This window comes from Rhynchophorus ferrugineus, unplaced genomic scaffold, assembly GCF_030347505.1.
Source record: "Rhynchophorus ferrugineus isolate W39M unplaced genomic scaffold, kcgeb_rfMv2 rfM1, whole genome shotgun sequence".
Taxonomy (NCBI): Eukaryota; Metazoa; Arthropoda; class Insecta; order Coleoptera; family Curculionidae; genus Rhynchophorus; species Rhynchophorus ferrugineus.
Genome location: NW_027472580.1, coordinates 93,477,493 through 93,492,101, shown reverse-complemented (window position 1 = coordinate 93,492,101; position 14,609 = coordinate 93,477,493). Strand labels below are relative to the sequence as shown.

The window sequence follows — 14,609 nt, the reverse complement described above, 5'->3', positions numbered from 1 at the left end:
TGAAAAAGCTCTCCACTAAAAAAAATAAGCATATGCATTATATATATATATATATATATATATATATATATATATATATATATATATAAAGGTTCATTTTTAGAAGTATAAAACTGAAGTCTTAAAATAGGTAAATTTTAAAAGTTGTTAGTACTCTTTTTCACGGTTAACCTAATATCAAAGTTTTAACATAAAGTGGAAGTAGAGTTGAATAAACATGTAGTAAATTATATTATCTATTTTAAATCATTACGAATTAATTCAGAATATTACAATAAAGAAAAAGCGATATCAAGTACAAGGGTTAATTATACATGTAACACTTTCATGATATCTGAAAACAAAGAAAAAATAAAAACAAATAGTAATAATAAATACATGTATCCTAAATGATTGCAAAATAATATATACTGTATACTATATGTGTATACATACTATATAGTGCAATAATAGTATACTATACCATTAGTACAGTTTCACAGGAAATATTGAGACATGAATATTATCTGAACAAAACAAGAATATTTCAAAATAAATGGAACATTGTATCACTCTTGGCAAAATGCTAATAAAGAATGCAAAGACAACAAAAGTTGATAGAAAAATGCAAAAGTTAGAAAAGCCTTTTAATAGGTTTTGTTAATCGTAATATTTTTAATAATTCATTGTAAATATTTTGTTTTTCTTGGTGGAAACAGGCATAGCTTCATTCCTAGAGTTAAAGAGAGTTAGTTTGGTCACTCTGAAAATATATATTAAATGTTTGTAACTTACTTTTTTTAGAAAAAAGCCTAAAAAGGTAAACTGCAGAAAGAAGCGGTGTTTACAATATTATCTTCATCAGAAAGACACTAAAAAAAATTAACAAATAGCGCAAAAGACGACCAATGACCATGATAGTCAAAGTGGCAGGGTCTGAATGGAATTTTTTTGTTGTAGGCTTATGATTCAAGGCCGAGATTTACTAAAACAGAGTGATAAGAGCAGAAATAGAATAAAAACGAGTATATAATTTATATAGGATAACTAGAGAAAATTGTAGAGTATGAAAGATTTATGTGCATAGATATAATTAATAGTTCAGAATATACATGAACATTAGGTTTTCAATATATGGCAAATACTTCAGGCAGAATGCAGTGATCAAATCTACTTTTATCAAAAAAGATGTACACAGGTAGCAACAGAACAAACTAAGGAGAAATACAGTGATATCAAAATGACTTGACAAAGAAATACAGAAACGAAGGAAACAAGTACCTAACAGTACTTCGATATTCAATTGTTAATTAGGTAAATTAGGTCTCCAGGGAATACCACTACATAAAAAACGCGTCTAGAACTATATAGGTGGTATGAAAAAGAGTTCAATGTAAATATAATAAAACAACCCTAACCTAAAAACTACTAGGGGTGTTTAATTAAGTGTAACTTTAATTAATATATGCATTAGATGTAGCATAATGTTAAACTAAATTAATTACTTATTCTATATATTTTATAATACATTATTTATTTTATTTAAATTAGTATTTTTTGGAAATTTTTTTATGATGTGTATTGGCTGGACTATAGAAATACCTCAGAAGAGAAGGGAAAATCCCTGCCGAAGCAAGAAGACTGTGCAGAAGCAGAAAATCACATTGTGCGCCTGTTTTACTGTATCTAATTTATCTTCTGTGATATTGTATTATATATTCCTTCTGTGATTATTTTGAGATTCTTTATGTAAAGTTTCTCAAACACTTACGATACTTAAACTACTTTCTTAAAAAAAAGCCACGATCATTTAAGGTATTTATAGATTACAAATGGGTCACCCTATATAAACATTACATAAGTTTATTTAAAAAGAAAAAAAGTAAATACTGCCTATCATCTAAAATAATTATTTTCGGTTACGACTTTCCTTCTGTCATGTGTGCATCAAAAATCCCAGATAGCTGTTTTATCAATTAACATCGTTTCGACTGTATAATTACCATCGAGGAGTCGGTGGTGCCGAATTAAACGGCTCGCCGACTTGCGTTTATCTCCGACAACATTGATGCAACAAGTCAGATGGGCAACACAGATTTATTAAGCGATTTTGTCGATTTTTTGTAGTTGCTGCAACACCAGTGTCATTTAGCGATATTTGCAATCACAAGAATTCTTCAAAGCATTTTTTTTAACAACGGTACCCAAGAGACATCTATCGCTATACTCCATTCGGCCGCTACATTCAGTTTTTATCGATTTTAATCGCCTTTTTCGCATATAAAGGTACTGCTATTATTTGTACACTGAGGCACGTGGGCCGAACAATTTCTGGAATTCGAATGGCTCGAAAAACAACGATCAAACATTAATCATAAACAAAACGTGGCGCAACCACGCAAAAACGAACGTACCGGGCTCAATAACGACCCTTTTTTTCTTGTTCCCTATAATTATCATGGTGGTACCGCAAAAAAATCATATTCGCTTCAGTTCGAAGTGAACGGGAAAGGTACCGCCGGTTCATGGAGAGAAAAAAAAAACAACGCAATAACCTCTAAAATAATTACAATATTGGAGGGACAAGGGGGATGTCAGAAAATGTTTTTTTTTGTATTATTAATAATTTATAAGAAATATTCTCGTATAGTTTACATTTTTCAGTAGTAATGTAATGTAATCACTACATAGTATAAAACAAAGTCGCCTTTTCTGTCCCTATATCCCTATGTGCGCTTAAATCTTTAAAACTACGCAACGGATTTTGATGCGGTTTTTTTCAATAGATAGAGTGATTCAAGAGGAAGGTTTATATGTATAATACATGCATAATATACTAAGGCAACATTGCTAATTTTAGAGGTTTCTAACGTGATGTCGTAAATTAACCTATTTTTTTAGGCTTATTTAGCAATTAGCAAAAACGCTGCCTAACCCTACGAGTTAGATCAAATTAATGTACTACAGTATTGTACACCATAAAAAGGTCTACAAAAAAGTCCGCGATGGTATATGTTGATCTTTTAGGGATAACCCACATTAACCATTTTTATTGTTTACTTTTTACGTGAGAAAATGGCTTATTTACGAAGCTATTTTAAGCAATACGGCATTAATCCTTATCGAATTAAGTACCTTAAATACAGTGTGCAATTAATATAGATCAATATGGTTCCTTACAGCATGTAAATTAAACAAATATTTTCGGAGATATTACAAATTTAAAATTTGCGTTTAAAAATGTGTAATGTAATAAAAATTGTATGAATTTAGATATTCCAAAGATAGCAGAAAATCTTCATAGTAAGTATAGGAGAAGAGGAATTGTTTTACTCCAAATTTAATGCGTGCAGGCCAAGGGCAGTAATGAATTATCGATTTTAATCATGTTTTCATTGAGTGACATAGGCATATATATTTTATGCCCGTGCAAAGTCGGAGCGGGCCGCTATGTTTTTATATACAACGTTCATATTTTTTCTGTAGTGTATTTAATTTAGTATCAGCATTGCACCCGTGCGAAGCCGGGGCGGGTCGCTAGTAAATAATATAATAATGAGCCGCCTTTGTTGCAGATTCAAGTTTTTGATTATCCATTAGGGAAAAGTGTAAAACTTTACTAAAAAAATCGTTTCAGTCACGCCAGTAGGCAGGCTGGGTATGGCCGGACGTTTTCTGAAATGATCTCTAAAGTGTAGAAGACTAAGGTTCGCAACTCTCGTTAAGCTGTAGGTTCTGTCCAGGTAAAGCCTAGCCGGTAAAAAAGAAACTCTAAATATTACAAAATAAATAACTAAAACTGTTGGGTAAAAAGTTATTTCGCTTTTTGCATGTTTTTCCCACCTACCTGTTTCAATCACCTTAGTTGTTGGCAGCAGACAGTAGAATAAATGAGTTCGTAAAGTTCGAGTAGCTCGTGAATGATGAATTATTTTCGAATCTTACCAAACACTTAGAAACATCTTCCTTGGTATTAATACGAGGTTTGCAATTGATAGTGGTACTTTTAACACGATCTTGTTCACGCATTATCGTCGTACGTGATTTACTCTTCGTGACCGTAGCAGTAGCAATTCACAGATGAAAACTCAGTCCATTATATTTTTCACTGTTAATTCATGTAGAAGTCGAAGAATAGTCTATGTATCTTATAAGCATTTTTTTATTTTCAGTCTTATTCATATAAATGGTGAAAAACTGTCAGTTAATGTTCAGTTCCGTAGCAATATGAGATGAAATATGTCAAAATATCCCGATATTTTTAATAATTTCATCGACATTTAGCTGACCAGGACGAGGTTTAATTGAAATTTATTAAGAAAATTATTATTTAAGTGCTACAATATAAATACATATAGAAAGCCATACATAAATTTACAATGAAGTTTTGCACGTCTTTAGGATCAAAGGGCGAGTCAACGCTGTTGAAAAAGATTTTAATTAACGATTTTTAAAATACTCTATCTAATCTAGAAATGGTTATGTAACAGATCAATTGAAAAGTTCCAGGCCTGGCACATAGATGGCTCTAGCAAAATTAAATCCATATGTTTTTAGTTATCCCTAACCCTCAAAAGGTGTGTATATAAATTTGACAGCTTTCGAATCATTAGTTTGTGAATTATAGCATTTTGAGTGAACCAACTTTTGTTATTGTGAAAAAAATGCATAAAAAGGAATTTCGCGTGTTGATAAAATATTGCTTTTTGAAGGGAAAAATACAGTTGAAGCAAAAACTTAGCTTGATACCGAGTTTCCGGACACTGCCCTAGGAAAATCAACCATCAAGGATTGGTATGCTAAGTTTAGACATGGTGAAATGAGCACCGAACGTAGTCGATGCCCAAAAGAGGTTGTTACCGAAGAAAACATTTAAAAAATCCACAAAATTATATTTAATGACCCTAAATTGAAATTTAATGAAATAGCAGACCCTCTAAAAATATCAACTGGACGTGTACATCATATCATTCACGAATATTTGGGAATGAAAAAGCTCTGTGCAAAGTGGGTGCGGCGCGAGTTCACTTTTGACCAAAAACAACGACGAGTTGATGATTCGGAGCAGTGTTTAAAAATAATCAAGCGTAATAAACCCGAGTTTTTGCGTCGATATATGACAATGGATGAAACATGACTCCATCATTTCACTCTGAAGTTCAATCGATAGTCATCCGAGTGGACTGCACACGATGAACCCGCTCCAAAGCGTGGGAAAACGCAACAGTCGACTGGCAAAATTATGGCGTCTGTATTTTGGGATGCGCATGGAATAATTTTGTTTGACTACCTTGAAAAAGGAATGACCATAAACAGCGACTATTACATAGTGTTATTTGACCGTTTGTAGAACGAAATCGCCGGAAAACGGCCGCATTTGAAGAAAAAGAAAGTGCTGCTTCACTAAGACAATACACCGTGTCACAAATCAGTGAAAACGATAACAAAAATCCATGAATTGGACTTTAAATTACTTTCTCATCCACCGTATTCTCCAGATCTGCCAGATCGCCCCCAGCGACTATTTCCTGTTCTCAGATCTCAAAAAAATGCTCGCTGGGAAGAAATTTTCGTCAAATAAAGAGGTCATCGCCATAATTGATGTCTATTTTGAAGCAAATGACAAATCGTACTTTCCTTTATTTCTGTAGCAGATTATAGGAGATTTGCTTGAATACTACGTGCCTGTCTGTAATATAGGAAAAAAAATCGATAAAATAAAAACAAATAAAACTCGGTTTTACAAGTGTTAAAATATTATCGTTTACGATATTTCGTACCCAAAACAACAAACTAATTTTAACCGATCCATTTTCCTGCATCAAATCCGCAAAGAGTTGACCGTGAATAGGCCCCGATCGCTATCCCAGATACGTCGTCGTCGTTATTATTCGCATCTGCGGCCCCCTCGCAAGAAAATATCTCGTTCTCATCGTTGCCAGCCTCAATTGACGGACGAGTCCAGCATCTCCGTCGGCCACTGGCTGCAATTACTCTATTAATCGAAAAACCACATGATGAGCGAAGCCGCAGCGGGCTTCCATACGGGACGGGCGACACTGATGACAATGCCCCATTCGCTAAACTATCGGCGACCACTTTTTGATGTTCCGCGCTATCCTGAGATGGTTTCCGTTCCCGGTTTTTGATCAGATTTATCGTCTCGATTAGTTATCAGTTTATATTTCGAAATTCGCCTTGAAACTTATCGTGGAAACAGTGCAAAGTATTGTGTAAGGACTGCTACTATTTTTCATCGATATATATTGAAATTGTATGCATTTTATGTTGATATCAACATGATTCAAGTAAGTACGTTGTTTATGTTTCCTTCTACTCCAGTTTCTTGGTTTTCAACAGAGAAAAAGACTACTAAAAATGTAAATCAATTTTAACGATTTTCTAAAAAATCAAGGCTATTCCATTAAAATATTTCCAATAGTTCCAATTTTTAGAACATATATTTCCACTGTCTTATATGAAACGCATGGGAAAATGGAAGATAACGACAAAAGGAAGAACGAAGTGGTTAGAGTAACGAATCGTTTTCCCTCGTAGAATATATAGCTAAAGAATGTCAATTTAAAAAACTGCTTTTTAGTATTTCTGTTTCTATAACGACAGTTATTATTTGGTAACTCGACTAAAAAATATCTCCGTTGACTCTTTCTTTTTTATATTATAGTCCCTTCGAGCTTTTTAGAAACTTAAATAAATAATAGTGAATCATAGGAAAAATTTTATAAATTTATATAATTAGGGCTGTGATATATCATTTAAATTATACTTAGTGTACAAGAACATAACCAAATAAGTATAAGATAAAAACGATAAAATATAATCATAACTAAAAGTACATCAAATAAATCAATATAAAAAATGAAATAAAATATAGATTAATAGAATTTTTTGACTTTCAATAAAAAGAACACATCAAGGAAATAATTCTGGTAATACAAAACTGTTAATTTTTTATTTTTTACTCTTTGTGATTCCACAATCTACCCTATTGGCAATAAGTATTTCTTATGTCTATATATATATATATATATATATATATATATATATATATATATATATATATATATATATATATATATATATTCATGGCATGTAGAAAATCACTTCAATAAGCAATATTCTGTATAAAATATTATCTTAATTAATTAGTCTTATTCTAAATTCTACATATGTCCAGTAATCAAATCAGGTGGTGTTAAACGTTTTAGTCTACGCACTTCACTCTCACGTCGCATATTTAGCTGATTAGCGAGTACACTGGGATCCACTGACACTCTTTCGAAGTACTTCGCACAAACACAATGAATTATACTCGTTATAGTTTCTAGAGGAATATCGCGTTCTGTCACTTTATTTGAAATATAGTACGGAGCATCAACAATGGCACGCAACACTTTATTTTAGAACCGTTGAATGATGGATATATTAGATTTGCTAGTGGTACCCCATAGTTCCATATGACCAAATAGGCTTGAGTATAGACTCATACAGCAATACCTTGTTATCTAATGATAGTGGATTTGATGAGCCAATACATTTGATATAATTTATGTCCAAGTTGTTTCCATTTAGAGAGTATGTGCTTCTTCCAGGTTAGGCGTCGATCTAAGTGCATACCAAGATATTTAATATGCTCTGCTTGGAAAAGTTGACGATGTTTGATATTCACTGGTGGACATATTCTTCTACGCAGGGTAAACGTTATATACGTGGATTTTGTTTCATTGGCTTTAATGCGCCATGTTTTCAACCAAAACTGTTAATCAATTGTAGGGAATTTCTAAAAATATCAATCAAGGCTACATTATTTGGGACAATTCTTCAATAGTTCACCTATTCATTTAACTAGTATAGTCATAAAAGAGAAAAGTTAAAACTGACAATTTTCGATCAGTAACCTATTTACCAAGACCTATTTATGCTATAAAGTGGCAAAAAATCTAGTATAGACCATTCCTCTCCATCGGATTTCATATTCATCAGATCATATTTTTCGGTTTAGTTATATCCATCCAAACAATTGATATTCTTCTGCTTGATAACATGTCTGTGATATCAAGTGCCAGCATGGAGATCAGAAAATCGTTGCAAATTAATCAATCAACGCATTACTTTCGTTCGGCTTAAGCTTCCATCAACTTCTTCTTGCTTTTGTTTCCTTTTCACACTTTACTTTTTTCACATTCACCTGTTTTTACCGATGACTTTACCATAAATTTCTATTCAGACTGAATGATTTTCAACATTTTTATTTAATTATCAGGAAGGCAATAATATTTGAGCAGAATGACACAAAATAAAATGAAAAACCTAACAGCAAAATTTAATTTAAGGGGATGTTCTAGTCTAGAAATTCGAAAGACTCGTATTTTTTAATATTGTCTATATTATAGATATTGTGTAAAAACAAAATCTTAAACACGTTTTTCTCAAAAATACCCAAGTTTCTGTCTTTTTGCCGCAATGCAAAATTGACATAGACACATTTCGAACTATTAGGTATTGTTTTCCAGTCTCTGGTCTATTTGCGGATATTGTTCATTTTTGTCATGACATATATTTATTCTGACTGTGTCATTGGTAAATATTCCAAGTGCCGTTTTTGTTGTTGAGATGTTGGCAGTGTAAAGCAGATATAGATGTTCTTCCTAGACACTACCTTGCGGGCTTCAGCTGAGACAGGTTTGAGTTTTGAGAATATCACATCCCTTATTAAAATATAAAAAGTATTTAAAAGTATTACGTCTTTCATATTAAAGCTTTATAATTGAATATTTAATATAAGACTTATTTCGAGGTCAAAGTATACTTGGAATTTTAATTTTTTTGGTTGCTTCTTTTGCCAATTGTTATTATGTGTATTTTGACTGTAATTTAAGCATGCTGAATTTAGTTTAGCAAAGTTGAGCATATTGCTTGATATAGTAGCTGGATAATGCCGGAAAAACAGGACTGCTACAAATAGATTAAATCATAACCATCTGTCCATCTCTGTGACTACTGAAAAAGTTAAGAAAAGTTAATGTTCTTGAATATTAGAGAAATCAGATCTAGAGTTCTGTTCAGATGTTATACCCGCTATTGTTAAAAATTCTTTCGTTGGGCCAAAGTGTTATTGAATGCTATGCATATGATATGGATATTTAATGCGACATTTAATATATAAAAAATATAATATATAAATAAAAATTAAAATACCAAAATAACAACATCAATCTAAAATGAATGCTTGGTAGTATTATTTTTAATTGTCGAGTTATATTGCACTTTTTTGTGTACACAAAAACACACACATTTTGCTTTTCAGTGTACACAAAAGTATTGTTAAATCAGGACAAATATTTATAATTAATAATTAATGATTATAAACCAATAAAACTAAAAACATTTCTATATGACATAATGTTATAGTGCAGTAAATATTGTATTTAAAACCATTTTATATTCTTGGTAAAACCGTAACAATTAATTTATTACAGTAATTTATGTTGTACAGGTAATAAACTTAAAAATATAAGTCAAATATCAAACAATATAGCGTATAAACATCTTAATTTAGACAAAAAAAAGATATTTTATTACAACACGCGTTATATTTCGCGTACTGATTAACTAACTTGAAAACGTTAGTCACTGGAACATAAAATTTAATCTTGTTTAATTATTTCTATAATTCTCCATGTACAATTTTACAAAGTGCCAAGTTTGACGTTGTACTATTGTTATTTAATGTTGCAAAATTGACATACTGTGTCTTTATGATTTATTGTAATATCTAGAATACCATTCAAATTATTGTTAGAAACGTTTATTGAGTAATAATCGTGTGACATCTATTTGCATTACTAATACCAACATGATATACTTTATTCAATTTAAACAGTGTATTCAATCAAAATTCTTGTGTTTAATTTTCTGAATGTGTATTATTTCTGCATTCAAGCTGTACGCTGCAGTAATATTAAGCAGGAGCTAATTCTGATTCTATTCAAAATGAGAGATATACTTTGAATTTTCAATCTGTGGACGAGTATGAAGAACAAGATTAACAAACTAAATCTACATGAAAATGTTGAAATTGAAAGCCCTATCAGTCATATTCAACAGATATTGCTCTTTCCGACTACCACTAGTTCATGTCCTGACTTAGCGGTACTTCCCTTTTTAATTAATGATAGACAATAGAATTTAAATAAAATATATTTAATGATCTATGTGAAGCTTCAAAGTTCCAAAAAAAAAGTCGTCTTCAAGGCGATATATATGTAATATGAAAATTATCTACATTTATGTATACTGAAATAATACACCTTGCCTATAATTGAATATGAGAGAGGGCATAAGAAGTGCAACACACCTCGACAATTAAAAAGAAAATTTATTACTGTTAGTTTCTTTTAAATATAATAAATATCAAATTAAAATCCATATCATATGGATAGCATTCAATAACACTTTGGCCCAACGAAAGAATTTTTAACAATAGCGAGTATAACATCCTGCATCAGTGTAAACAAAACCCTAGATCCGATTTCTTTAATATTCAAGAACATTAACTTATCTTAACTTTTTGAATGTTTTCAATTATCACAGAGACGGACAGGTGATCAGGCTTTGAACTCTTTGTAGCAGTCCTGTTTTTCCGGCATTATCAAACTACTATATATATCATACACATAATATCAACTGGCAAAAGAAGCAATCAAAAAAATTAAAATTCTAAGTTTAAGTTCTCATTCTCAAAACTCAAACCTGTCTCAGCTGAAGTTCAGCAAGGTAGTGTCTAGGAACCACATGTATAGTATGTTCAAAGTGTTTTTAAAAATGCGTCATGGATATTTGTGACGTCGAAAAATTACACTGTTGCCGCATCAACTTTGAGTTTTACTGGAGTTGGGCTTTGACATGAAAGAAAGTTCTAATCTAAATAAGATAATTGAACAAAAATGTTATTAAATATAATTTATTTTAACATGATAATACATCTAATACATACTAATACATACTAAGTAAATAAATAACTAAGATAAACAAACACAGATATAATAGTTTGTAGGTTAGATTTGTTTTGTTTACACGGAAATCTCCACACCATCCATGAGATAGAGTTTCTAGGCACGTTTTTTATGAAGTGGTATCCCCCTGGAGGCTTAATCCACCTAATTAACAACTTTCATTCGAGAGCATATTTACCTTTTAACGTTTATGTCTTGTTTCCTCGTATCCATCGTATGTTTACTTGTCAAGTCATCTTGGTATCACTGTATATTTTATTTCTTCTGCTACTATCTTAATCACTGCATTCTGTCTAATGCATTTACCATATCTACAAAACAGTTAGTATTCATTCTCTCCTCATACGTTCCCATAGTCATATTTAATTTTGAACAATTACAATCATATCTGTGCACACAAATCTTTCATGCCCTATAATACCATTTTCTACAGTTATATTCAATTAATTATGTGCATACCTTTAGTCGTTTTCACTCTCATCCCTCTGTCCCAGGAATTTCCAGCGTTGCATAGTATTATCACATATCCTGAAAGTTTCCTTCAGTCACTTTCACTTTCCGACTCATTGCCCAATTAAATCACTAAACTGTTAATTTCTAATATGTCTAAAACATGTTCATGATTCCACCATTTATCAATTACTTCCTCTGTTTGTCTTATCAAGTTCACCCAAACCGAAGATTTTATAGTTGACAATGCTTCCTTCCACAGATCCAAACAGTTTTTGATGGAATATCCTTCTCAACCAGCAATATATCTGCAATTAATTAGTAATAAATATTATGAGCAATAAAACCCAATCGAATGTTATTGTGACTTTTACCTTTTTCCATCTATTTTTATTATCTTTACATTGTTTTTGTTACTGTTTTGCCAAGAGTGCCACAATGAACCATATCGTCCTTGGTCTTATTTTATGCCTTTAAAAATTGAATTATTTTTAAAGTAATGTCTAGAGTTTCCGTTAAACCTCTCCGAGGGTTATCTTTACACCATTTAAAGCATATGCCCTGTAAGAGTGTATGAAAGGATGTCTCACATCCCTCAAAAAGCTGCATGTCCCTAATTCTTTCATGTATACTTTCCAGACACTCAATTTTCTCTAAAATAATTTTATTAAATTATGTTTATATCGATAAAATAGTTTGTGTACTTAATGCTCTTATACAGTTCGTATATTTGGTCTCAAATAGAGCCAATATCAAGATGGTCAAGATTTGTCACCCACTTTGTACGTAGATGGGTTTTCTTGGGTGAATCTAGCGTATTATTCTTCATTTTGTAAGCGATGTTATTCACAGTACTCACACTAATATTTAGCGCGACAGCAACCTGTTAAAAAAACTTAAAATTTATCAAAATAATCAAAGGGCTAAAACAATGTTTGTCGGTTTACAACCTGTTTATATATATATATATATATATATATATATATATATATATATACATATATGAGCAAACGCCGTTTATTGGCCGTAAGCAATTGGGATGCGGCCTCCTTTGAATATTTTCTTTTTGAATATTTAATATATTTTCTCCTTTGATTGTTGAGCGGCCTCCAAATCAGGGCAGTCTTGGTACGAGTATGGCCTGAGGAAGAAGGAAAAGTCCTAATTAAAGGGTAATTGAATGATCTTCTGAGCTGGCTTCTCGAATAAACCATAATAGAATCCAGTAGTTTTATTATAAAAACCACGTGCCCACCCTCCATTCTCTCCATAAACGTCTCGGGGTTGCCGCCAGCTATTCGTTATCGGGTTCTAGTTGGCGCTGCTGGCACCCCGCCCGTGTTCAATTCATTTTTTTATGTAACATGAATTTGTTTCATTTTTGTATATAGATTATTGTTGATTTTTGGAATCTATTATTATTTTATGTACAAATGTATGGACTTGTTATGTATGTATTTTTGATTTAAATGAAATAAAAAGATAAATTGCATTTTGAATGATAAACCATGTTGCTTTGCGGTCAAGTTTCGTGGATCATATCTAGGCCGTAAAGGGAGGCATAGATGTATATAATTTTCTTATTGCTCTAAACTGTCTTCTATGTTCGTGCTCTGTACCCTTTATATTTTAATACCAACACAATATATCACTAATATATATTACGAGTGTTCTTTTCCTTTCCTTTTTGCATCCCTTTCCACTCGTATCTATCAATTACGAACAGTAACAATGCTCTTTTGTTTCAGATCATTATATTACTGCTGTTCATGGACTATTGGTCCCCACCCACTCCGTTCGCAAACGGCGAACTGCTTGGAGACCACATCTGCCAAATTGAAATAACGTAAGCAATTACAATTAATAAAATATAATTAGATGTATGGTATACGGGTGGGTTAAAACTCCCAATAAAAAGCTCGTTAGACGTCTGATAAACAAAACACAGAGGAATTAGAAATGTATCTCCCGTCCGTATATTACCTGTGAACAAGTTTAGCGTTCATTTGTCACCAGGGGGCGCGACTAACAATATGAGTAGCGGGAAATTTAAAATATTTTATTAATAAAAATGCAATATAAGCTTAGAAATACATTTTATTTAAAGATATGTATAATTTACATTACAATTATATCAAAGGAAAATTCATAGAATTTTCTATTTTTAATGACAATATATTGTACTAACAATACATTAAAATATAATATAACAGATTTAACATAAAACTTATGCTTTTAAATATACAAAATTTAATAAACTATAGAATATGGAACATTTTATATTATCTTAAATATAACTCTGCCAAATATAGAGTACAGTACAATATATATCTTGAAGACTATTGATTTAGAATTTATTTTCTTTGCCAAATATTTATTGTAAATATATAATTGTACATCATCCATATAAGCTCTGTTATACTTAGATATTACAATAAAAAATGTTCCATTTTTGCCTTTTGCTATTCTGTTCACATTTCTAATCCACTAAAACAAACAACACCTACTATTATCTTTCTAATTATGTCTCGTTCAGAATGCTCAATACAGTTGATCGTTTTGAAGAATATAGGCATTTGGTGATTTAAGATATTGGACAGACTGCTTGTTAAGTTTTGTGCATAACCTGGGAATTCAATAGAACAGTTAAGATATCATTTACCAACAAAGCAGAAAGTATCTGGCTTTGTCAAATTACATCTATAATACTGCCGCCTTAATAACTTCACTGTTCTTGCTGAGGCTTGTTATATTTTACAAATCAGTTACATATAATTAACATAACAGAAGACTTACAATGTAAATAACAACTGGAAACCATATACCTGTTAAGCAATGCTCTTCCACATTTCGTTTTGTAGTTATCCTATGTACAAAATACATTACAAACCTTCTTGCTCTAATTTAAGGCCTCACAAGAGATCCCCATCAGTTTTTCATTATTTCTGACATTCTGACATAGAGCAGGATCCCTATGAAAGCTGGGTATTCTATTTAAAATGGTACTACATCCAGGGATGCAAAACTTGAGATGTCTAAAGATTTAAAGAAATCATTTTAACTAAAAAAGAACCATAAAAACACAGTTAACAAAATAAGAATATTTAACACGTAACTTCATAAGTTTCTTAAGTTTGCTTTGTC

The 14,609-nt window shown here is 31.5% G+C and overlaps 1 protein-coding gene across 1 annotated transcript in view; it reads left to right on the top strand.

Moving 5' to 3' along the window:
* The first annotated feature begins 5,975 nt into the window (after window positions 1–5,975).
* The window catches only part of NimA (Nimrod A), a 46,004-nt gene continuing 37,370 nt past the window's right edge, over window positions 5,976–14,609 (top strand). Inside the window, exons 1-2 of the mRNA XM_076397974.1 lie at window positions 5,976–6,287; window positions 13,214–13,311. Of these exons, the coding sequence (XP_076254089.1) occupies window positions 6,279–6,287; window positions 13,214–13,311 (107 nt within the window). The 5' untranslated portion in view covers window positions 5,976–6,278. The remainder of the gene's footprint in view (window positions 6,288–13,213; window positions 13,312–14,609) is intronic.